This window comes from Artemia franciscana, chromosome 7 (assembly GCF_032884065.1).
Source record: "Artemia franciscana chromosome 7, ASM3288406v1, whole genome shotgun sequence".
NCBI classification, from domain to species: domain Eukaryota; kingdom Metazoa; phylum Arthropoda; class Branchiopoda; order Anostraca; family Artemiidae; genus Artemia; species Artemia franciscana.
The window spans coordinates 2,574,947-2,600,572 of NC_088869.1; the positions used below are offsets into that span (position 1 = coordinate 2,574,947).

The window sequence follows — 25,626 nt, forward strand, 5'->3', positions numbered from 1 at the left end:
CTAAGCCAATTGGGATTTTTGGACATAATATTTTACACTCATACCAGATCTTTGCAGATGAAACATAAATAACTTACATCTTTCTTTAAACAGATTTGCCCAATAGCAACTAAGTGTTGATTCCTTTACGTTTGAAAGAAAGCAAACAACCTTAGAAAACATTCCTTTGCTTTTGAAAAGAAACCCTCAAGCATCAAAAACTGTATTTGATCATTTTTTTTTTCAAAGCTTCAAATTAAAACCAATTAAATTAAAAATAACAATATAACTATAATAGAACTACTACTTTATATATTATAACTATATAAAAATAAATTTAAAATGAAAAATAATTAAAATTCAATTAAAACCTACATGGAAAGAAATAAAGAGTGGAGGTTATTCACATCTAAATAAAAAAAAAATAACAAAATACATAACACTGCAGGGCCAACGCAGGGACCTTAGTGGTCAAGAAGCGTCGTTAATCTGATATAATACAAAATACATAATTAAAATTAACCCCCACCTTCCATCCTAATGCTACTGCTTCTACTCATACAACTACTACTGTTACTATCATTATTACTTCTATTACTACTAATGCCACTAAAGCTTAAGCCTACTACTATCAGAAAATTAAAATAAGGGCTAAGAATAAAATCTGAATTAGAATCACTTGTTTGATGAACGTTGGAAGCTGCTGGGGCATATTCGAAAGGTCATTAGACAATGTCAACCATTGGTCCACTTCAGTTCTTTCTATGAATGTTGATCCATACAACTGAGGAGCATATTGTCTTGCTAGAAATCGACATATCACTCCACTTCGGGTAACGACTATGTCATCATTTGCTATCAATTTGGTTTCACTGGTCCATTTCAGCAAATATTTTCCTTCTCTTGCCACTTCTGCAACTAGGATTGCACCTTAGAAGAGAGAATAAAATGTTTATTTTTTTTACTGAAATATAAACAAAGAGTATAGGTATATTTGTGAATACTGTAGGTGCAAATTGCACCTACAGCATTCACAGTGAATCCCATAAAACTTCTGGCTGTACCAAACCATGAGCAATTAACGTTTTAGTACTTGTGAATCATCCAGAACACACCCAGGAATTTTGATATGTAAGATCTGAGAGAGACCAGTTTAACTATCTGTATTTTTGGAGACAATTAGCTTAAGATAATTGGAAAAACTACATTGTAAGTATATTTTAATTAGGTTAGGTTGCATCAGGTATTTAATATTCCATACTTTTCTTTTGTAGTTTCCAAAATTTTGTTACTAAAGTGTTCTGTTTTCATCGTATTTTGGTATATTACATTATGATTAATCTAATTTGACTTCTTGGGTGTGTTCTGCATAATTAACAAGAACCAATGTTTCTACTACTACTACTAATAACTTATCACAACACTAAGCTACTAGAGGTCAACACAGCTGCACACTCACCCTCCCTCCTAATCTGTTTAAAGCTTCATGCATTAATCCCACCCATAAAGTTCTAATTCCCTTTTAATCATTTTTAACACCTCTTTCCACCACATCAGAAGATCTCAGATGAGTCTTTTTATTTGGTCCAAGATGGGTGGCTGACAAGCACAATTTCTGGTAATCTATCATCCATAAAACATGGCTAAATCCCCTTAACATTTTCTTTCATTGGTTCTAGGCGTTTATACTCCCACGGAAAATACCCCCCCCCCACCATAGAAAACAAGGCTTTCCAAATTTGAGAATTTTATTTGAGTTTTTTTCCATAGGGAGAAAGAATTTTGGTACTTATGTATTATACACCACTCACTCAAGTTTAAAAGTTTATAAAGTAATTTTACAAGTTTGTTGAGATGTTTTCAACCTCATATTTACAATCCTTCTCAAAGTAAAAGGTTTGGCAGATTCTAAGAAATAAGTACTAACTATGAACACAAAAATTTAAATGTTGACTAGAACCTAAATTAAAATTCTGGGAACGGCTTTTCCAATACCAGTTATCAAAACCATTTTGTCAAACTAAAAAAAAAAAAAAAAAAAAAAAAAAAAAAAAAAAAAAAAAAAAAAAAAGGCAAATACAGAATGGCAAGAAGAATTTAGGCAACAAGTTCTTACTTTTCCTGGGACAAAAATCTGGTGATTCTATATTGTAAAACACTGATCATCTATGAGACTTTTTGATCAATAACGAAGATTACTACTAGCTCCTCTACTAATGGGAACCCCAAATTGCCCATCTATTCCTAGCCTTCCAGAATCTGATTTACTTTGCCAGCTTATCCTCAGTCCTCTTCATGTCTGTGGTGCTCAACCAAAAGGAAATGGTATATCAGGTACTCTATTGGATTCAACAAAATATGACCTAACCTTTTCCTTTGATTACAAGTAATGTTTCTCCTTATGCTATCCACTTACTATATTCCCCATTAAATATGTAATTATAAAGATTCATTGCTAGGATGCTAAAACCAAGCATATTAAAAGTCTTGAGAAGTATGTTCATGGTTCAGGTTCAACCATTTTCATTTGATAAATAAACATAAGTGACCAAAAAAGCAAGGATCATTTTCAGTCAGTGGTTGAAAAGAGAAAAGACAAAAGCAGAAATTTAAGCAAGGACCCCCACTGAGCTGTATATAGTGTTCTATTAGAGGTTATTTTGTAGTTTTTTTGTTTTTTTTAGCCCTGAGGATGGCCTTGCAGAGGTCCTTACCAAATACTGATTTGTCTTTTTGCTTCTTTGTCCACTGGCTGAGAATCACCCTTGCTTTCATGGTTATTTTCTAGTTATTTTGGTTTTATTTGTCTAATGTCATGAATAGGTAGTGTAGTCTTGAAACATTTCTAACATCTTCACACTCATAGTACATTATTTGAACAAAAAAAATCTGTTTAACTTCTTCCAGTTTATTCTTAAGTTGCTGCATCACATTCTGCCTTTGAAAATGAGGATGGTCAGAGTCAAGAACAGGAAGGTTTAAATTTCAACTGATATACTTATTTTCCAGCAGTTCTATATGGGTTTGTATAGGGAAGCAACATATTCTGCATTTTCTCTGCTATATATCAAGACCTGAAGATAAATCAATATACGTCTAGGAGCCAAGGCAGGTAAAGCTGTTAACCTTCTCCATATTCATTTGGTTTGCAGCTAGCAGAAGAGCATTCAAGTTGCCTACTTCAATAATTTCCACTTTGTTTGCACTTATTCAAGGTCAATAAAATCAACCCACATACAAACAGAACATTAGAAAAACATTGAGCAAAAATCTAAAATGTCATTTCTAACGATTTTTCAGTGTTGTTGTTGTAAAGTCATATTTAATTCATTAGTTCATCTCAGTATCCCAAAAGGAATTAGAGCAACACTACTGTTCTCTGGGAATATTTCGAGTTTCTAATGAAAAACTGAGCCAAATTTGGTAGTCAAGCATATTGTGGGGCTCAAATTTGGATTGTAAATTCATGGCTAAAAGTTTCCTTAATCTAATTCATCAACTTTCCAAGTTTGAAATGCTTCCAAACTCAAATCTTACACTAACTTTGGCTATAGATCTATTACTAAAATTTCCATTCTCCTAGCACTGTGGTCAACTAAGTGCAGCTCCCTAGTCAACATAGCTCTTTGACACCTTACAACAAGTAGCAGATGTTATCCACAAACAGCTCACATACAAGTATCCATAACCATGTATATAATATATCCTTATAGCATTGGTTGGTTACCAAATGTGGGGTATGCAATGCAACACAGGGGAGATTTGCACTTTTGAACAATTGTGGCTAGCATTGCTCAGAAGCAGTGCTTGCACTTTCCATGCACTCTCAGGGAAATTTCTGAAATTTTTAGACCTCCCTCAAAAAGGAAATTTAGTCCCCTGAAATTAATATGTTGTTCCCCAAAGAAACTGTGTATAGAAACTTTTGCAAGCTTTTACTAATGTATCTACAACTGATTTTATTCATCATAGGCTAATTTGTCATAATAAACAATAGTAAATAAGCAAGTTACCCTTGCTAAGACTCAGGATTCCTGAAATTCAAACAAAAGGCAAGCAGATAAAGGGTAGCTTAAATGTTTTGAAACTGTATCAAGGAGAAATGACCCAAAACTTCCCATTATACTTGTTTCAATACAAGATGTGAGAGGGTACTTCACACTCTACATTACAATTTTATGGTAAATAGACAATAGCCCTCCCAGCCCTCATCACCATAACACTCTTGGAAGACAATAGTGAGTCAGCTTGGAGGATAATACAGCTTGTCATACCCAACCATCTTGTACACTCAATCCAAGGTTGCTGTTGGGCTGTGGTGCCAACTCGAAATTGCTGGAGAATGTTTCTTGAACCACACCTACCATGTGACCACCATTACTAAGTGGGCTTAAATTACATCTCTACAATACTCTCTAGTCCTGATGGTTTGTCACTTGACATTAACGCAATGACCAGATCTATTGCCATCATCAACTATCAAGCATCATAGTTCTTGCAACTAATTCACTCCAAAGTAGAAATTAACATAATTCCCAAACTACAGTTTTCCTGGGTAGGATTCTTATCAATCTTGTGCCTCTATTCCTGCGAAATTTATTCTTCTTATTATCCAGACTTTACTCCTTAATATTAATATTCTATATAAATATTATTATAATAGCTAACATTATAATTACATTGTATTATCATTAACCTTATAATTATAAGTCCTAACTATTCCATCTAACTTTAAGACCCTGAAGGTTCTTTGAAAGGAAATAAATGCCTTCAAACTTGGCTTAGAATTTACTTTTCTACCATTGTAAATTTAGACAAAATCAGGGCTGTTTTACACAGCTACAATTTCCACCTAAATGCATTATATTGTTCCAACATTTGAAAAGTTTGTAAGTATTTGGTACTGTCTTTCTTACATTTTTTCATCCTACTTATTACAGTTGACTGCAGCCCTACCATGCTCACTGATCTTACTAAGTAGTAGTAACTACTCACATTTAGGATATTTTTTTTTAAGCACAAGGAAGCATTCTGTTGTAAGTCTATTTTTCCGTTGTATTGTAACAAGACAAGTCTAAGGCTAAAGCCTACTTTCTTTTTTTAAATAAAACAATACAAGACCAGAAGAGGGCTGGGGTTGAATTACTAAAAACACAAACAAAACCATGAAATTAGAAAGATAAAAGTGTCTCTCTTTTTTGTTCTAGTGTAGCTCCTTCTGAAGAGCAGCAGTGTTGGAAATTCCAGATTTCCAGTATAGTATGAGCAATTGTACTAAATATTGGGAAAAGACCCTATTATAAATGAATTAAAAGTTTGTTAAAATTCTAGACAAGATCCTTTTTTCAATCTTAGAAAGTGGTTAGGTTATGAAAATAAAACTTTCAAATGGATCCAGGGCCAACAAATATTCTGGGAAGGTATTACTAAGCTATCATTTTAACCCTCTTCTGACTTCAACATCTTAGAAATTTGTCAATTTTAGAAAAAAAACAACATTAAACCCTAATTTTCAATGTCCTTTTCTCTGGTAATAATTCTGAAATTGCAATTCTTGTTAATTGAGTAAGGCCATATCAATGGATTTTATAAATTTAGGAAATGTATTTGCAAATATTTGAAACCTTATAAATAAGGATAGAGCAAAGTTGTGAAGCTGGAAAAGCTTTTCTTGTACTCTATTTATGCAAATGTATTTTGCAAGGCTTTACTTTTACAAAACAGATTTTTGAAGGTCGCCACATGCCAATGCCCTCTAGATGGAGGAGTGGTGGTAGTTACTTCAAAGTACCTTCCTGGGACATACTTCTCCACCCCTGAAGGTTTCATTTTCCTGACCTAACCACTTTCCAACATAGCAAAACGTAGCTTGTCTAGAATTTTACCAAAAATTTGGTAAAATAGCTTAAGCTAGCCTAATTAATAGAAGAAAAGATGATTAGGGTAATTTCTATATTGCCAGATTGGCAAAGTTTAAAGTAATCCCTATGGTAAGAATAGCACCCTGAACCTAAATTGGTACTTGTGTATTATTCAGAACATACTCAATAAGTGAATAAGTGAAGTAGCCACAAAGACAGAATTCAATTTAGTGTGCTATATATAGAGAGAATGTGGGGTTTATAAAGTGGCATAATAAACAGCACCAAAGTATATCCTGCTATCATTTACAATCATACTTAGTAGAATACATGTGGCATGTAGCAGTAAAGGCAGAAGGAAGATCTATTTTTAACATGATTGTTAACAACATTTCTGCATTCTGAGTAAACAATATTAAGTTGAAATTTTACAATTTTCCTGATAAAGTATTATATTTTCAATTGTATTTTATTTCAAAATTGTTTTTTTTTTTAAACAAAATTATTTTCAGCTTCACACCTTTCCTCAATCCCAATTTATAAGGTTTTAAAGATGTGTAAATGCATTTCCTAAATTTTGAAGAAACAAAAACATTGATATGGCTCAGAATTCTACTCAAATAACAGGAATTGCATTTTCAGAACTAAAGGCAGAGAAAAAGCAACTGGCAACTGAAAATTAAGGTGAAATGTTGTTTTGACAAAATTTTAATAGGTTTCAAGCAAATTTTAAGGCTCTCTCGAGGGAGAAGGAGTAGAGGTGGGCACTTAAGATACCTTACCAGCATATACTTTAGCCTGTAGACCCATCCCTAAAAGTTTTGTTTTCCTAACCCCTTTCTGAGATAGCAAGAAGTCACTCAACTAGAAATTTACCACATGCTTTGCTATATATATTTTGTATTGTGAATTGGTAACATAAATACACATGGGCCAGAACCAAGGTATGATAAGCTTGTTTTGGTGTTACTTGGTTGTTCTATATTTGTTTTTTCATAGGCATATATTTTGAGGCGGGATACCTAGCACAGGCATACCATGAGGAATTTATGGTAAGTATGCCACTTGCCTGGGAAGGGAATTTAAAGTGTCAAAGCCCTATAGGCAAGTATGTATTCTCCTGATGAGCTCTTGTGTTGGGTTGTTACCTCTGAATTATTTTGTTTTTTCTACTGTTTACAATATTGGGCAAATGACAGCATATACTTACTTACAACACAACTGCCTGTCTATGGATTATTCTTTATGGTTGATTGTGTATGGCTATCCTGTTTGACCTATGTAATTGTATGGATGAGTAGGGTTAAGGCCTCATTCAAGTAGCCTACTGATCTTTATTGATTACTAATATGGGAAAACAGTCTTCCTTTTCTTCTTCTTTCTTCATTTTTTCTATGTGTTTGTACTATTACAATGGTGATTTCTTTATTCATTTTAGGTAATGTTACCTGCAAGCAAAATTGATGTTGTACTGTCTACCTTTTACAATATTGAACTAATTGCTCTGATTCACTGGTAAAAATTTTGTCATAGGCCAATGTCATAACAGCCACTATTGCAATGGTTCAGAAACAGCTGGCTAACTTAAACTTGAAAGTGAACCATCTTGAATACAGCTTGCAACAAAACTAAACAATTACAAAAGTTTACCTGAACCTTAGAAATTTGCATAATAATTTGAGATTGACCAAAATTGTGAAGCTGAATACAGTTCTCTTCTACTTAGGCTACTTAATTTAAGTAGGCAATATGAACTATTTGCACAATTTTACTTTTAGCCTATAACACAAAATTTTTTTAAGGTTATCAAAGATCAGGGCCTTCTAGATGGAGGAGTGGAGGCAGGTGGGCTAGGCCAAGTCTACTTCAAATTACCTTTTTTCCTAAGACATACTTTGGTCTGTAGACCCATCCCTGTAAGTTTCATTTAGCCTACCTAACATGCTTTCCAATAGGCTATAGCAAAAAATGGTTAAACTAGAGTTTCAACCTATTAGATTTGGAAATCAGAAGAGGGTTAACTTAAGAGCTTGGTAATACCTGCCCACAATAGCTATGTTTTTAAACCATGATTAAAAACTGAAAGTTTTATTTTCCTAATCTAATCCCCCCTTTCCTTGGTAGTAAAAAGTAGCTAAACTAGAACTTTATCGAATTTTACCCAACCACGGTCCAAAATAGAAAGAAGTCCCTCATCAAGAATGTAACCAACTAGGCATATAGGTCTATTCCAGGTAGGCTACCGATTCTTACCTAAAGGTGGATTCGTCATAGATGCAGACAATTCCATGATTTATAATTAGGTGAGTTGCAAATGAAGCAATAGACTAGATATATAATCAAATGTTAATAACTGGCTGATGAAATTATTAGTTTTAACCGGAAATGTTATGATCTTTTCTTTTCGGTTGTGTTGCAGCTGATGGTTTTTCAGTAACTGCAGTTATTGCATGGTAACTGCCCAGTAGAGCAGTGGGAACGGCACAGTAAGCTGACTAGCTGTAGCGTCATTTTCAAATTAAATACACGTGTTTAAATTTAAGGGACAGCTTAATGCTGATTAGTATAATTTTTTTTAATCTCTTCTGTTTCAGAGCATTTAGAGAGGTTCTAAGCCAACCATGGGCATTTGGCTGTCACAAATGATTTTGCTCAAATGAGCAGGTGAAAAATAGATAGAACATATACATTTTCTCTTTTTTTATTATTTCAAGACTAGAATATCACAAAGCTAAGCATTCACATAGCTTGATTGTATCTTAAGCAAATACAATCCCTGATGGAGTTTTGTTGATACCTGTCTTAAATTGATTTGTCTAAATAAAATGGGCCTATAGCATTTACAGGATAATAGTGGAACAACTATAGCAAGTTTATTTTTCAATATTCTACTTTTTTTCAAATAATTATTGTTCTCTGGTCAAATTTGTGTTCCTTACTAAGTGGTAGGCGCTCTGGGTTTGAATGTTTTGTCCAAGGGGTACAGGTTTAATTCCTGGCATTGTCAGTTTATTTGGTTTTGGATAGGGGTTGGTGATATGACTAACCTCAGCTAGAATTGGCCCAACTTTAAATGAGTACAGATGGAAATCTAGGGACAGTAAGAAGGAAGGGCATGCAAGAGTGTAGGCTGGCTGGTCCCTAGCTTCCTATTGCACTACCTGGCCAAAGGACCACCAGGTCCTTTACTGGCCTACTGACTTAACCATAGAAACTTTCTTTCAAACCCATTAAATATAAGTAGAAATGAAGAATACCAGTATGATGGTCCTTCTATTTCACTGAAACGTGGATGTATGAACAAGAGTGTGGGTCATGAGAGATAGCTTGAGAATGTAATTGGGGTGAATATTCTGCAAGATTTAAAAAATTTATGACAGTTCCTCAGGTTGGCAACTGAATGCAGAAGTATAATTTTGTTATTTGTTTTCTTTGTGACTGTTATGCTTATTTAATGTCAAGTATTTTAAAGTTGATCTTCTTCAATTTGTTTTTAATTGCCATGGCCCTAGGGCTTAAATAGAATAAAACCTACTTATATCCATTTATTTTCTTTAAATAGATAGGAGTTCTATGTTTCCTAGCTTCAGTAAATTTAAATGTAATTGTGAAACCAGGGATTACAAAGTAGGTGAAAACTTGCAAATGAACCTCCGGTATCAATAAAAATTTGTAAGAAATGGATATCAATTTAAAGATTAAAAAAAAAATTGTTAGAAAACAAAGAAGACAAATGAATAAACAAAAGTATCCCTTTACAACCATTTAATGAATTGTCACAAATATAGGTCACCCTTAAGATTGAAATGAACAAAGCTTCAATTATGAATCCATTTTCCTTTAAACAGACTGAAGGGGCAAACCTCCAAGCTTTGACAAATTCAATCTCACCTTTCCTTTTCAAAGGAAACTTTCTTTGGATGTTTCCCATCCAACTAAAAACAACATGGACAGCATCAGGTACAAGTGACCTTCTACTTAGCCTACATACCAAAGGGAAAAGCATGCATCTCTATACTATAATTTACCTCCAACCTGCCTAATGTGCAAATATATAGCTAAAATTATGTAGTTCCAATGTATTCTGTCACCTGTTACCTTTTCCCCCATTCTTAACTGGTCACAGTTGCTTCAATTAACAGGGAGTTAAAGGTTGAGGGATAGATTGGCAGAATCAATGGGAAACATGTAACTTCAGCTATATATATTTTTGAAGGTCATCAAAGATCAGGGCCCTCTAGAGCAAGAATGAGTAGAGATGTGTACTATGAAATACCTTCCCAGGCCATACTTTAGCCAGTAGACCCAACCCTGAAAGTTTCTTTTTCCTAACCTAACCCCTTTCAGTGATAGCAAGAAGTCAATCAACTAGAATTTTACTGGATAAAATTACCATCCTTTGGAATAGACTCTGAATAGTCTACCCTAGCCTACTTCTTCAATAGGATTAAAGACAGTCTCAGAATAATGATTTGGCAGCCCATAAATCCTCAACTTATCTGTAATACTTCACCTAGGCCTGTCTACAGAGCCTAAAAGGAGTCAATGCTTAGAATGCTCCAATGTGGCAATTTAATGGAGCCTAAATGTTACCTGGAAGAAGTCAATCCTTAGAATGATTCCAAATGGCAATTTAAGGTAATAATTATGCCTGGATATGCCAGAAAACATCGAAATCTTTAAATTAAATAATAAGTTTTTCATTGATTTAACCTATTTGCTAATAGATAGCCTACTACTCAGGGTGTCCTTTAATGTTGATCACAAAATATGGTGATTTACTAACCTGGCTCAGATCCCTCTTTCTTTTACAAAATCCCCGTCCCACCTTCTTCCAAGCAAATAACTTGACATTCCATTACTTAATTCTTGTCCATATTTATTTTTTGTTGAATGAGATTTTTGTTGAAGGGTGCGTTTGTTTACTTGTCCAATGGGATTTTTACTAATTTTACATAATTTTACTAATTTACTAATTAGGGGTTTAACCCCTAAAAGATAGCAGCAAATACTTGTCTGGCCACGTGTTACTGAAAACGGCAAGATTAATTGCGAATAATAACAACATTGGTCACGTGTAATTATTATTCTAATGCTATGTGAAGTTTTGACAAGGAAGAGGCTAGGACTTTGGGCCTGTTTCAAATTTTACAGGCAAATACAGCTTCAGCAATTATTTCAGAGCTGGGTAGCCTAATACAATTTGTGTGGCCAGAAGTTTAATTGTAAGATTTCAAATTGTGGTTGTCATTTGCCTTTTTAAGTCATTCCATTCAAGATGCTTTGGATATTTTTTATTGTGATAAATTGTCTTAATGCTCTGAAAAGGGAAAATTATTTCAATTGCATAGGATAGGAAAATTTTGGTAGGCTAATTAATTCAAAGTCCTAAATTAGCCAGGGAAGTGCTTTTTTTTTCACTAAAAAATCACCACGTTCTTTGAACTCCAATTATATAGCCCTGTTTTTGGCCCCCTTGATCCAGTTCCTGATTGTCATTTACACTAAATTTCACTTTTTCTGTTACCTATTTATGTTTGCACCAGTTTTACCATTGGGTAAAACTGGCACAAACAGTATTACTGGCTTTCATATAATTTGAATATACCACTTGATGCCTTTTGTAATGCTGTTTACAAATATAATAATTGCTTCTACCGCAAGTTCATATTTAAGCACTTTTTGACCTCTTAAAAATGACCTATATATGGGGTCATTACAAATCTGTAATAGTTTAGAAACAAATTTGGGCTATATATTTGTACATCAGGGGGTGGGGGTAAAGTGTAGCATATATTAAATATGTAAACTAACCATTGCTTGAATTTTTTTGTTTGTGCTGTTGCACTGGTGATTTCTCTTTTCATTAAAATTTGATGTGCACAAACACATTAAAAAAAAAACAGCAATGGTTAGTCTACGTATATAATATATGCTATGCTTTACCCCCACCCCCCTGATGTGCAAATATATAGCCCAAATTTGTTTCTAAACTATTACAGATTTGTAATGACTCCATTAATAGGTCATTTTTAAGAGGTCAAGAGGTGAAAAAGTGCTTAAATCTGAATTTGCAGTAGAAGAAATTATTATATTTGTAAAGAGCATATAAGAAGGCATCAAGTGGTATATTCATTTTATATGAAAGCCAGTAATACTGTTTGCACCAGTTTTACCCTTGTTTCTTGTTAATATTACTAAGGGGTCATAGTTAAGCACTAGAGAAGTCATTGTTAAATAACATGTGCTTATGTATATATAGCTTTTTGCTACTTATTCTTCTTTGGTTATATAATGCTTGATGTGGTATAAGCCAAGAGAAGGACCTGTAGACCTATAGAAGAAAACCTGTTAAAAAAAGATGATTCTTTGTAATTTACATAATAATTATAGCTTTCTACATGCAGCCCTGCTCTACTTTAGCCCCAACCCTGCTAATATGGAAATCTATAGCTGAAATTACATATTTTCTATTGATTCTGCCAATCTATCCCTCAACCCTTGCACCTGTTAATTGAGGCAACTGTGGCAAAACAAGAACTGGAAAAACAAGTAACAGGTGGCAGAAAACATTGGAAATATATAATTTGGGCTATATGTTTGCAAATTAGGCATGTTAGAGGTGAATTTCTTGTTGTTCATATTTTGATTTAAAAATAAAATGAATATACCACTTGATGCCTTTTTGTATGTTCTTTACAAATATAATAATTGCTTATTTTGCTAGTTCAAATTTAAGCACTTTTTGACCTTACTTAACCTAACAAATTTTGGCAGTGAAAAACATACATTATTTTGTCAAAAATGACCAAAAACACATACCTTAATTGAAAATTTGGCATCAAAGAAGAAGAAATACAGCATAATATTGTAAAATTTATTAATCCAACTTAATTGTGGAAAATCAGTGCTCATAGATTATACAACATGTAAAAAATGGATTAATAATGAAACAGTAAGTTTGAGACCAATGTTTTAAGCTTTCTTATACCCAAAAACTATTTGAGTATACTTTGGTCATTTTCAAGAGCTCAAAAACTTGTACTTGAAGCACTTATTATGTTTGTAAAAAATAAAAAAGGGCATCAAGGAGTATGTTCACTTTATTTGTAAATCAAACATATGAACAAAAAATTTACCAATTATTAGTATAGCTGCACAATTTTCCCCTGGGTATGTAGGCTTAGTGGAAGGTCACTTATACCTGATCATGTCCCTAATGTTTTTACTTGGTTGAAAAAAAATCCAAAGAAAGTTCCTATTGAAAAGGAAAGAGATCAAAAGTGAGATTGAATTTGTCATAGCTTGGAGGTTTGTCCCTTCAGTCTGTTTAAAGAAAACAGATTCATAATTGAAGCTTTGTTCATTTCAATCTTAGGGATAATCTACATTTGTTACACTTAATTAAATGGTTGTAAAGGGATGCTTTTATTTATTTGTCTTGTTTGTTTTCTACATAATTTTTTAATCTTTAAATTGATATTCATTTCTTACAAATTAATTAGTCATATCATAGTTCCACTTGCAAGTTTTGACCTACTTTGTAACCCTGGTCTCAAAATTGCATATAAATTTATTGAAGCTAGGAAACATAGAACTCCTCTCTGTTTAAAAGAAAATGGATGGACATAGGTAGGTTTTAATACACTAAAGTCCTAGGGCCATGGAAATAAAAAAAACAAAAAAACAATGAAGATTAACTTTAAAATTCTGGACATGACATAAATATGACATTCACAAAGAAAAACCATTCACAAAATTTTACTTTTGTGCTCAGTTGCCAACCTGAGCAATTGCCCTAAATTTTTAAACCTTGCAAAACATTCACCAGCCAATTCTTATGACCTACACTGTTGTCTGTACATCAAAAATTCATGGAAAAGGAAGGACCACCTTACTGACATTTCTTCCTTTGTACTTATATTTAATGGGTTTAAAAGAAAGCTCCTATGGCTAAGTCAGAAGCCTAGTAAAGGACCAGGTAATCCTTTAGACAGGAAGTGCAATAGGAAGCTAGGGGCCAGTCATCCTATGCTTTTGTATGTCCTTCCTGCTTACTGACCCCAGATTTCTCTAGGTAACCTGTTAAGTTTGGGCCAATTCTGGCTGAACTTACAGAGTTACATCACTGACCTTTGTCCCAAACCAAATAAACTGCTAATGCCAGAAATTAAACCTGTGCCCTTTGGATAAAGGATTCTCAACCTAGAGTGCCAGCCACTTAGGAAGGAATACAAATGTCACCAGAGAACAAAAATTATTTGGAAAAAAGAAAATATTGAAAAAAAAAATAACTCAAGTCATAGTTGCTCATTGCTGTCCCACAAACAATATGTATTTCATTAAGACAAATAAATTTTTAAACAGGTATCAACAAAACTCCATCAGGGATTGTATTTACTTAAGGTACAATCAGCAATATTAATGCTTAGTTTTGTGATATTCTGGTTTTGAAATAATAAAAAAAGAGAAATTATATGTTCTACTTGTTTTCCACAACCCCATTTGAGAAAAATCATTTGTAACAACAATATACCCATGGTTGGCTCAGAATCTCTCTAAAATTCTTTAAACAGAAGGAATTTATAAAAAAACATTATACTCATCAGCAAGAAAAATATTAACATAACTCTCTAAACTTGGCACTTTTTAAGACAATTTTTAGCAAAGCAAATGCAAAACTTTAATGGTGTCCTATGTCATCTAAAAAAAAAAAAACATTAAAATGTGTCAAATGAATTTTGATGTAAGATGCCTCTAATACTTTCAGTTGAATCTGTGAAATGAAGGGCCAGGTATTCCTTTACATTTTATACAATATATAAAAAGAAAAACAGTTCAAATTTTTTCACAAAAGAAGAAGCTTGATGTAAAAAAATAAATATATTTTTAACAGAAAGCAACTGACATCAATGAAATCAAATAAAACAAAAATTCATGGAGAATAAATAATATAAGCCATATATTTAACCTATAATGAGGTGGCATAAAAGATTATTTTTAGAATTAGAAAAAACAGTGTTATGGCTTAAAGTTCTGCTCAATCAACAGGAGTTGTCTAAGGCCAGAATAATTAAGAACTAAGGCCAGAGAAAAAGAAACTGATAACCAAAAAAATAAGGCACCCAAAAATTTCAGGACCCTTTAGAGGGAAAAGAAGTAGAAGTAGGTACTTCAAAATACCTTCCTGGGAAATACTTTAGCCTGTAGACACATCCCTGAAAGTTTCATTTTCCTAGCCTAACCTCTTTCAAAGATAGCCAAAAGTAGCTAAAGTAAAATTTTACCCCTACTGTATCTTAAAAATCCAGTTTAAATAGCAGTCTCAACAAATATAGACTATATAAAAGGCTATAGGTATTGGCCTAATCATTCTAAATTTTTTCCAACTAATAATTATAGGATGGTTTAGAAACTAGACCTGTTTGATATAATAACATTTGACTAACTCACCAATGTGATAGCTGCCTCCCTAAGAATCAACCTTTTTAATAACAAAAAAACTTTTCTTCTGACTCCTTATGAAGCTTAGCCTATGCAAGACAGGCCTAGAACACCAAAAACCCTTTAGATACTAAGGAATATGCATAATATTACTTACAGGTCACTGAAAAGCTAAGATTATTTCTATTATTTACAGTTTCCTTGTCTTTTCTCTAGACTTAACGATTTCACATGTTTATCCATTTAAAAAAATATATAGCATTGACGTCACAATCCTCAAATAATCTTTTTATTTGGGGGTTATAAAGTGCCAGCCCACGGACAAGTAATCCTGAGCGTTTGTGGGGATAATCCGACTAACCTCTGACGTCATATGTGTCTCAAAAAACGCTTGGATTAATCAGATTAGTAATCGGACAAGTAAACAAACGCACCCGAAGTAGGTGAATTATGTACTTACTGCGCTAACCATTCTTTTGAGCACGGTAAGAAAATCACTTACTGTGGTTACTGCCGGCAATAACTATTCTCGTTCCAAGCGGGTTGGGCAGTAACCATTTTCCCACTAGGAACGGAAATAGTAACCATTCGGTTACTACAGTAAGTCCATGGAACACACCTCTCGTTTTGAGACTTTTCCCCGTCTTCTTTTACTTGTCCGGTTACTTATTTGACTAATCGAAGCATTTTATAAGACGCTCATGACGTCAGAGGCTATTCGGATTACCTCCTTGAACACTCATGATTACTTGTCCGTGGGCTTGCACTTTCTAACCCCCCAAAAAAACGATTATTGAGGATAAGTGACGTCAATGTTACATATTTTTTTAAATGGAGAAACATGGGAAATCGTTGTCTAGAGAAAAGAAGATTAACGTTGTCTAAAGGAAGAAAAGATTAACCGGTTGGATATAAAATCTTTTGCTTCAAGTTGTAATTTTCTTGTGAGTATTGGTGATTCTTTGTATTTCTGTGATTACTTTACCATATTATACTTTAGACAATCGTGATTGCAGCTGAATGCTTCAGTTACCTGACCAGGGTTTACCTGGTCCCACCCAAAATTTCCATCCCCCCTACTCTCAACCTCTAATTGGAATTCTACCTAATGGACAAAGTGTAACAATATATATATGCCAGGAGATCTCCAGAGAAGCCCAACTCAACCAATTGTTACTGCAAGCCATAACTCAATCCCGCCACCCCAAAGTCCCACCTACCCAAGCTACTCCATCCCGACCTCAAACAAATTTTCTGCACTCAATGAAGAGAGTTACCCAGCATTACCCTTTTATGACAGTGATGAAGAGCTCAGAACATCTGTAAATCCAATGGAAAAAGAAGGTATTATAACGCATGAAAATGCATCAGTATTACCAAGACTAGGACAGAATCCAAACATCGGTATAAAAAGGAGAGATTTGTCCCCAGATAGTGAAAATGGTGTAAATGCAAAGTGTAAACAAAGGAAAGCTGCAGCACCTCAAGCAGGATACACTAACAAGGATAGACCAAGCTTGCCAGAGCAAGAACAGTATAAAGTGTTAATAGAAATTGTAATTGCAGAAAATGGGAAAACATTTCCTCCTGATCATGAAATAGCAAAGTCAATCCAGACAACATTGAAAAATTCCAAATTTGAGCTTGAAGTTAAGAAAGAAAGAAAGAATATGTTCTTATATTTACAAGGGTAGAATGATAGTGAAAATATTCTTTCCATTAGCACACTCTGCAACATATCTGTAATAACTAAACGAATCCAACCTACAGTAAAAGGAATAATTAAAGGTATCCCTCTTAACCTAACCATAGAGGAAATCAAGGAAAGCTTACAATCTCCTACAGCTGTACAAGACGCTATAAGGCAGAAGAGATATAATAAAGAATCCAAAAAACTTGAAGACAGTCTTGCTATATTAGTTGTATTTGAGGGTAGGACCCTACCACCAAATGTTTGGTGCTTTGGAAGAAAAAGGGAGGTATACCAGTACTATCGCAGAGTACTTCAGTGTCACAAGTGCCAGAAATATGGACACACTCAAAACGAATGCAGAGCTAAAGAGTCAGTCTGTTTGAGGTGCTCAGAGAAACACCAATCAGGCCAGTGCCCACTGAAAACAATAGACACAGCAATTAGACAAAAATCGTATTCATGTGCCAATTGTGGCGGAAGCCACTCATCAACATCCAACTTATGCCCAGTAAGACAACAAAACCAAGGAATCCTCCAAGTGGCCGAAAAATATCAAATAGGATTCCGTATGGCACAGGTAGCCTATAAAAGCTGCGCAGTCGTTCTAAACAAGGAAAGATTGCATAATAATCAGTTTAATCAGACTGCACCAAACCAAACTACTGAAAGACTCATTGCATCATCAAAAACAGAAGTAGCTGAAAGGTTAGTAACTGGTCTACTTTGCAGCCCAGATCTTATAAATTTATCAAGCCTAAGCTTACCAGCTCGAATTGAAAAACTCTACAAATTGGTAAAAGAATTAAATTTAGGGGACCTTAATGAACAAAAGGTTTCAAGTGTTTGTTTACTTACAAGAGCCTCATTAGGTAACGACCATGGCCCTTAAAATACTGTCTTGGAATGCTCAATCTATAGGAAAGGAAAACAAGGACATTATTCTTGACCATTGCCACGAAAATTCTATAGATATAATATGTATCCAGGAAACTTGGCTACAACCCCATATGAGAATGAACTTTAGAAACTATAATGTTATCAGGAAAGACAGAACTAATGGCACCAAAGGAGGAGTGGCACCCCTTTCTCAAATTGAAACTACAATTGACCTGATTATGACCAGCCCTAACATAGTAGGTATAACATCCATTTGTATCCCATCTGGTACTTTACTATTTAGTGACCAGTCTCCTATCCATATGACAATTGAGTCTAATAGACAAACCAATAGTAGATCATTTTCAGCAAGTCATGGTAACAGATTCAGGTTCCAGGTAAAATGGGCTAACTGGTCCCATTTTAAATACAATTTAAATCTAATTCCCATAAAAAATATCTTGACTACAGATACCTTTATTGATGACAGAATCCTCCTATTTCAGAATAAACTATTACAAATTGCAAAGACGTCTATGCCATTTACTGCAAGCACTAATAAGAGGGTAAAAAGCAGCATTTGGTAGAACAGAGACTGTGAAGAGTCAAAAAAAGAATATAAGAAACAAAGCAGAATATATTCGGCTGCAACTACTTTACCTAATCTGATTCAAATAAAAAAATCATATGCAAAATTTAAAAAATCAGTTTCAGCTGCAAAAAATAAAAGCATCTGAGATTTTATGGAGCACCTGGATTTCAAGACTCCAACAAACAAAGTCTATTCCTTTGTAAGAAACATGATGAACAAGCCCTCTCCAAAAAGTAATAACCCTCCTATGATTTACAACAACATTCCTCTTCTCACTGAAGCACAAAGAGCTGAAGCTAGCTTAGAGTTCCTCAGCCAAACTATGGGTAAAATGGATCATGATACAACTGGAATCATCTGCCAAAACTCAAAGATCAACAGACTCTCCAGAAGAGAACTACATGAGCCGTACAATAAGCCATTTACACTAGCAGAAATACAACATGTTATATCTTATCTTCCAAAAACTGCTCCTGGATCTGACATGATATTTCCTCAGTTTATTTCCAATCTCAATAATGAGAGGATATCATGCCTGCTTGACTTAATTAACCAAGCATGGGATATTGGCTATTTCCCAAAAACATGGAAAACAGCAACTTAAATAATGATTCCTAAAGCCAATAAAGATAGCTCAAAGATTGAAAATCACCGCTTTATAACACTTTTGCCCGTTTTGGGCAAAGTGTATGAAAGACTTATTAAAAGGAGATTGAATTGGGAAATAGAAAAAAGAAAGTTCCTCAAAGACGTCCAGTGTGGCTTTAGGAAAAATAGAAGCACCATTGACAACCTGGTGTGTTTTCAACGAGATGCCACTTATGCTATTCAGAACCAGCTAATAATGATTGCAGTATTTTTAGATGTTGAGAGTGCCTTTGATTCTCTCACCCATAGACAAATTTTGAATGGTATTATTGAAAGTGGTATACGTGGAAGACTATTAAAATTTGTCAAGAGTTACCTGGAAGACCGGGAAATTCACATTAGAATAGGAAATACCATATCTACCGGCACATTGAAGGTCAAAAGGGGTGTGCCACAGGGCTCAACACTATGACCTGATCTATATAACATCGGCATGTATGATATACCACTAGATGATGGAACATCCAGAGCAAGCATATTTGCAGATGATAAAGTTTTTTGGGTCACAGGAAGAACCATCAGTGAGGTCACTTAAAGCATAAAAGCTGTATTGCAACAACTAGAGAATTAGGCAGCCAGTATTGACATCAATTTTTCCTTACATAAAACCAAAGGTATGCTTATAACTAAAAAAACCTGCTATAAGTGCTCCAATATTGACTTTAGGGGGCAGGAAAATTGACTATGTTAATCAAATGAAGTTTTTAGGCTGTATTATTGATAGAAATCTAAATTGGAATCCTCACATAGAATACACAAAAGCAGCATGCTTCAGAAGACTAAATGTTATGAAATCATTAACAAGGTCCTCTTGGGGTAGTAGAGCAAAATTCCAGATTGAATTTTATCAAAAGTATATTCTATCAAAGCTTGAATATGCTGGAGTAATTTATCAGTCAGCTTCACAATCAACCCTTAAAAGACTAGACACAATTCAGAATGCAGCTCTGAGGATTTCCTTTGAAGCAAGGAACACAACACCAATTCCATTCCTGATATCAGAAAGTGGCCTAGAAGACCTTGAAATAAGAAGAAGTATAACAGTGTTAAAATATATCAAGAAACTATGGGCAGCTGACAAAACACATCCAGTAAAATCAAGAATAGTAAAACCAGGCATCTTTATCACAGATAACAGCCAAAAGAAACGCAATCAGAAAAATATTTTTGAGAAAGCCATTGAACTCTGCTCTCAATTTGATTACTATTTAAAAATAACAGATATGCTAAAGGTCCCAGAAAACATGCCATTACCTCCTTGGGAACAGAGTCATCTTGAGTGTATAAATAATATTGGTGAAGTATCCTGGTTCAATCTTGCAATCAGCTTTAGATTATACATGGCCAACTTGTATAGCGACTTTGTACATATATATATACAGATGGATCAAAAATTCAACATGACACTCCAGTTGGGGCTGCATTTGTAATCCCCAAGCTGCAAATTACAAATCAATTTAAGCTACCAGTTGAAACATCTGTATTCCAAGCAGAAGTTATTGCTATTAAGAAAGCCTTGGAATATATAGGAACCAATCTTCAAAACTATCCGAAGATAGTTATATTTTCAGATTCTAAAGCCTCTATTGATGCCATCAGTAACGCAAATAGAAATAGGATGTCCATAATGGAAGTAATTGCTTGTTATTCTATGTTTATATCTGTCTGCAAAAAACACAAAGTAATTCTACAATGGGTACCAGCTCATGTTGGGATTGATGGTAATGAAAGAACAGACAAAGCTGCAAAGCAGGCCACAAAAATGATAGGCCCCTTTACTGAATGTGATTCTCCTGTGGAAGTTAAGATGATTGACAAAGTAATAAAGAATCAAGATAAATTTTCTTTTGAGGAAAACCGGAATTTGTCAGGCAACTATTTTGTCACCTGCAAAACCACAAGGAGGCATGAATTAAAAATATATGACAAATTAACAAGAAAAGAGGGAGTTATTTTGTTTCGGCTAGGATCTCAACATGCAGGGGTTCAATCCTATCGTGCAAGATTTTTTGGAGAGGATGAAAATTGCACATGTTGTAACAACGAAGAGACAATTGCACATGTTCTTCTAGATTGTGATAATTATCAACATCAAAGACAAAGTTTTGTAAAGTTCCCTACTCAGAATTCTATGCAATGTAATATAAACCTTCTTTTGGGTGGAGTGGCTGACAAAAAACTTAGCATACAAATCTTTCGTCTAGTAGTTCAGTTTCTACAAAATAAAGGAGTAGACAAGAAGATATAGACTAGTGTGTTATTTAAACCTGTCAGATGATGTGTATCAAGGCGAGACAATATTAGTGAAATGTTAATTACTGATGACCAATTTCAGCTTTGGGAGGCAAATCCGCCTTTCCTTGTATTTTCAACCTTCCAGGATGATTTATTTAGAACCACTGAATGAGGACCTAAGTTACATCTGCAGTCAAGAAAGGTCCGAAATCTGCTGCTGCTGTTGTCTAAAGAAAAGACAAGGAAACTGAACAAGTAGTGGAAATAATTTTAGCTTTTTAGCGACCTGTAAATAACCTTATGCATATTCCTTAGGATCTAAAGGATTTTTTGGTGTTCTAGGCCTGTCTTGCATAGGTTAAGCTTCATTAGGAGTCAGAAGAAAAGTTTTTGGTTATTAAAAAGGTTGGTTCTTAGGAAGGCAGCTATCACATCGGTAAGTTAGTCAAAGATTACGGTAAAGCTCTAGTTAATTGACTTCTTGCTATCTTGGAAAGGGTTAAGGTTAGGAAAATGAAACTTTTAGGGATTGGTCTATAGGCTAAAGTATGTCCTGAGAAGGTATTTTAAAGTGCCCACCTCTACTCCTTCTCCCTCTAGAGGGCCCTGAAATTTGCCTACATGAAGGGTCTATACCTATTGGAATTTTGACATAACAACATTTTACCTTAATTTTCAGTTACTAGTTGCTTTTTATCTGCCTTTAGTTCTGAAAATGCAAATTCCTGTTATTTGAGTAGAATTTTGAGCCATATCAAGGTTTTTTTTTTTCAAAATTTAGGAAATATATTTGCATATAGTCGATCCTCCACAGTTTTTCTGAAATTAGGCCTATATAAAGCTCTGGTCAGGCCAATCCTAGATTTTGGAGCATGTCTTGCTGGTCCTTTTTACAAGAGTGACATCCAGCTTGTTGACGGTGTCCAGAGGAGAGCCACCAAATGCATTGACGGTTTAGGCAGTCAGCCCTACTGCAGAAGATTACAATCTGTTAACCCCCGAACACTTGTTTTTCAGCATAGGCGTAATGACATGCTGCTGACCTACAGGTACCTCCAGGAAGTGGATCAGAAGCTGTTCACTTTCTCTCCCCACCAAAAGCAAACACGAGGACTTTCCAAAAAGCTGTTCAAATCCAACCGTAACACCAAAGTCCGACTAGGCTTTTTCAGCCAGCGAGTGGTGAATGATTGGAACCAACTAAGCCAAGAGACAATCTCGGCAACCTCGCCCAAGGAATTCAAAAAGAGGCTCGACAAGGAATAGGAGGCCAAACCATGGAGATTCCAGTGGGAAAACCCCTCCCAGCCCTCAGAGAGAGTTAGCTTGGAGGATAATGCAGCTTGTCATACCAAACCATCTCATACACTCTGTCTGAAGTTGCTGTTGTGCAGTGGTGCCAACTCTAAATCACTGGAGAATGGTCCTTGAACCATACCTACCATGTGATCACTGTTACCAAGTGGGCTTAAATTGCATCTCTCCAGCACTCTCTAGTCCCTATGGTTTGTCGCTTGACCTTAGCACAGCAACGGATCTATCGCCATCATCAACTACAGAGCATCACAGTTCTTGCAACTAATTTGCTCTGAAGTGCGAATTAAGGTAATATCTTTAAAACCTTATAAAATGGAATTGAGCAAAGTTATGAAGCTGAAAACAATTTTGTTGTACTTCAATTAAGCAGAAGATCTATTTTGCAAGGTTTTACTTTTATAAAACACATATTTTTAAAGTCAATTAACTAGAATTTTACCAAAGATTACTATATCAAACAGGCCTAGTTTCTAAATCATCCTATAATTTCTAGTTGAAAAAAATTTAGAATGATTGGACCAGTACCTATAGCCTTTTCTATAGTCTGTATTTGTTGAGATTGCTATTAAAACTGGATTTTTAAGGTATAGTAGGGATAAAATTTTACTTTAACTACTTTTGGCTATCTTTGAAAGAGGTTAGGCTGGGAAACTGAAACTTTCAGGGATATGTCTACAGGCTATAGTATGTCCTAGGAAGGTATTTTGAAGTACCTACTTGTACTTCTTTTTCCTCTAGAGAGTCCTGAAATTGTTGGGTGGCTTAATTTTTGGTTATCAGTTTCTTTTTCTCTGGCCTTAGTTCTGAAAAGACAATTTGGTAAATTTATAGCCAACAGTATTACTGGGTTTTGTATAGGTTAGGTTAGGCCTAAAGTGAATATACTACTTGATGCCTTTTTTATGCTCTTTACAAATATAATAATTGCTTCTACTGGAAATTCAGATTTAAGCACTTTTTGACCTCTTAAAAGTGTTTAAAGAACATGGGGTTTCTGGCAGATAAATACCGTGTTTGTTTTCACCTTCCCTCTTTCTTGGATCTACTACTCATTTTTACTTGTTATATTCTGGGTTTAACTTTTACATTGTGTTTTATTTCACCATTCAAGAAAAAAAGTTTGAACTGTGAAAAAGCCTTATAACAATTGCAAAGCACCCACAGCATCAATAAAGCTAATAAAGCTGCCCACAAAGTTTTATTACAACTTCTTATTAACTTTTTCAAGAAAGTCTGCATAGTTCAACCAATAGCAGAAGACGAATGGACAATTTCAAATAACCAACATACAAATTATTACCTTACCTTAATTACCTTAATTTGCACTTCAGAGCAAATTAGTTGCGAGAACTGTGATGCTCCATAGTTGATGATAGCAATAGATCTGGTTGCTGTGCTAAGGTCAAGCGACAAACCATAGGGACTAGAGAGTGCTGGAGAGACGCAATTTAAGCCCACTTGCTAACAGTGATCACATAGTAGGTATGGTTCAAGGACCATTCTCGAGCGATTTAGAGTTGGCACAACCGCACAACAGCAACTTCAGATAGAGTGTGTGAGAAGGTTGGGTATGACAAGCTGCATCATCCTCCAAGCTAACTCTCTATTGTCTTCCATGACTGTTATGGTAGTGGGGGCTGGGAGGGGTTTTGCCACTGGAATATCTATGGTTTGGCCTCCCATTCCTTGTCAAATCTCTTTTTGAATTTCTTGGGCGAGGTTGCAGAGACTTTCTCGTGGCTTAGTTGGTTCCAATCATTCACCACTCGCTGGCTGAAAAAAAATCTAGTCGGACTTTGGTTTTAACGCTGGATTTTAGCAGCTTTTTGGAAACTCCTCATGTTTGCTTTTGGTGGGGAGAGAAAGTGAACAGCTTCTGATCCACCTGCTGGAGGTACCCGTAGGTGAGCGTATGTATTTTCTACAAATACAACAGCATATACTTGTTTAAATGTTATGCTTGGTTATAGAAACAAAAAATACTTTAATTTACTATTAAAATGAAAAAATGCTTGAAAAGAGGGTTTTCTCAGCTCTACGTCTGATTATTTCAGTTACTCTCTATAAAAATTTGCTGTAAAGTCATAAGAATGAAATTCTTGTGTGATTGCGACAAGCTTCATGGATTGCACTTTATGAAAAACTTGATGGACACCATGGGAGCGTCACATTAACCACGGGTCTCTTGCGCATTTTAGCATCAATAGGCAAAGGTGAGCAAAAGTAGCTTAATCAGAGTACTCTTGTCTATACCTTGATTTGTGTGGTTGATTCCAATTCCATATAATAAACCGCAATTTTAATCAATTTAAATAATTAATCAGTTCACAATTCACCAAACTCCCTAAATGCAGATCCATGTGGAAATATGTTTCCCAAATGGAAAGCAATGCAGAATAGTATTCAATGCATTAAAGGAGTGCTCTTGTCATTTTGGTAGATAGCCATGATTGAACCATGGTGAAATTGGAATGTTTTTGCTGTTCCCAACTTTTTGTTAGAGTAAGCCCTTTCAATAAAAAAAGGCCAGATTAACACCAGATGCCCACTCCAAAATTCAACCTATCTAAAACTGCAGGCTCAAAATTGAAATTTCAATTGCTAAAACAGGCCAATAGGGTGGCCAATTGCCGCTTCCAGTTGGAAAGTAAGCCAATCTGGCAGCACTGATTTCGTGCTCCTATTTTTAAATGAAGGTGGATTTGTCTTGGATACAAACAGTTCAATGGTTTAAAAATTACTTTACAAGCAGCAAATGAAGCATCAGACTAGAAGTTTATTTAAATATTAATAAGTAGCTGAAGAAATTATGATTTGTAACCAGGAAGCAAGGTTATATTTTTTTTTTCATGTTTAAGGCTTTTCCTAGCAAACAGCTTGTTGATTGATAAAGATCATTTTCATGGACTTTGTTTTAGATAGCACAGGTAATTCAAAAATTCTGGATGAAAGTGTGAGTAAAATGAATGAATGTTTAAGGC

At 34.7% G+C, this 25,626-nt stretch overlaps 1 protein-coding gene and 1 long non-coding RNA gene across 2 annotated transcripts in view; one reads left to right on the forward strand and one right to left on the reverse strand.

Annotated features, from left to right (window-relative positions):
• Positions 1-8,278, reverse strand: part of LOC136028731 (bifunctional glutamate/proline--tRNA ligase-like) — a 51,519-nt gene extending 43,241 nt beyond the window's left edge. Inside the window, exons 1-2 of the mRNA XM_065706602.1 lie at positions 8,094-8,278; positions 659-909 (exon numbers count right to left, since the gene is read on the reverse strand). Of these exons, the coding sequence (XP_065562674.1) occupies positions 659-909; positions 8,094-8,130 (288 nt within the window). The 5' untranslated portion in view covers positions 8,131-8,278. The remainder of the gene's footprint in view (positions 1-658; positions 910-8,093) is intronic.
• Positions 8,279-14,448: 6,170 nt separating this feature from the next.
• Positions 14,449-24,859, forward strand: LOC136028732 (uncharacterized). Its single transcript, XR_010617864.1, has 2 exons — positions 14,449-16,228; positions 24,700-24,859. It is a non-coding gene; the product is annotated as an uncharacterized LOC136028732 (long non-coding RNA).
• The last annotated feature ends 767 nt before the right edge of the window (positions 24,860-25,626 follow it).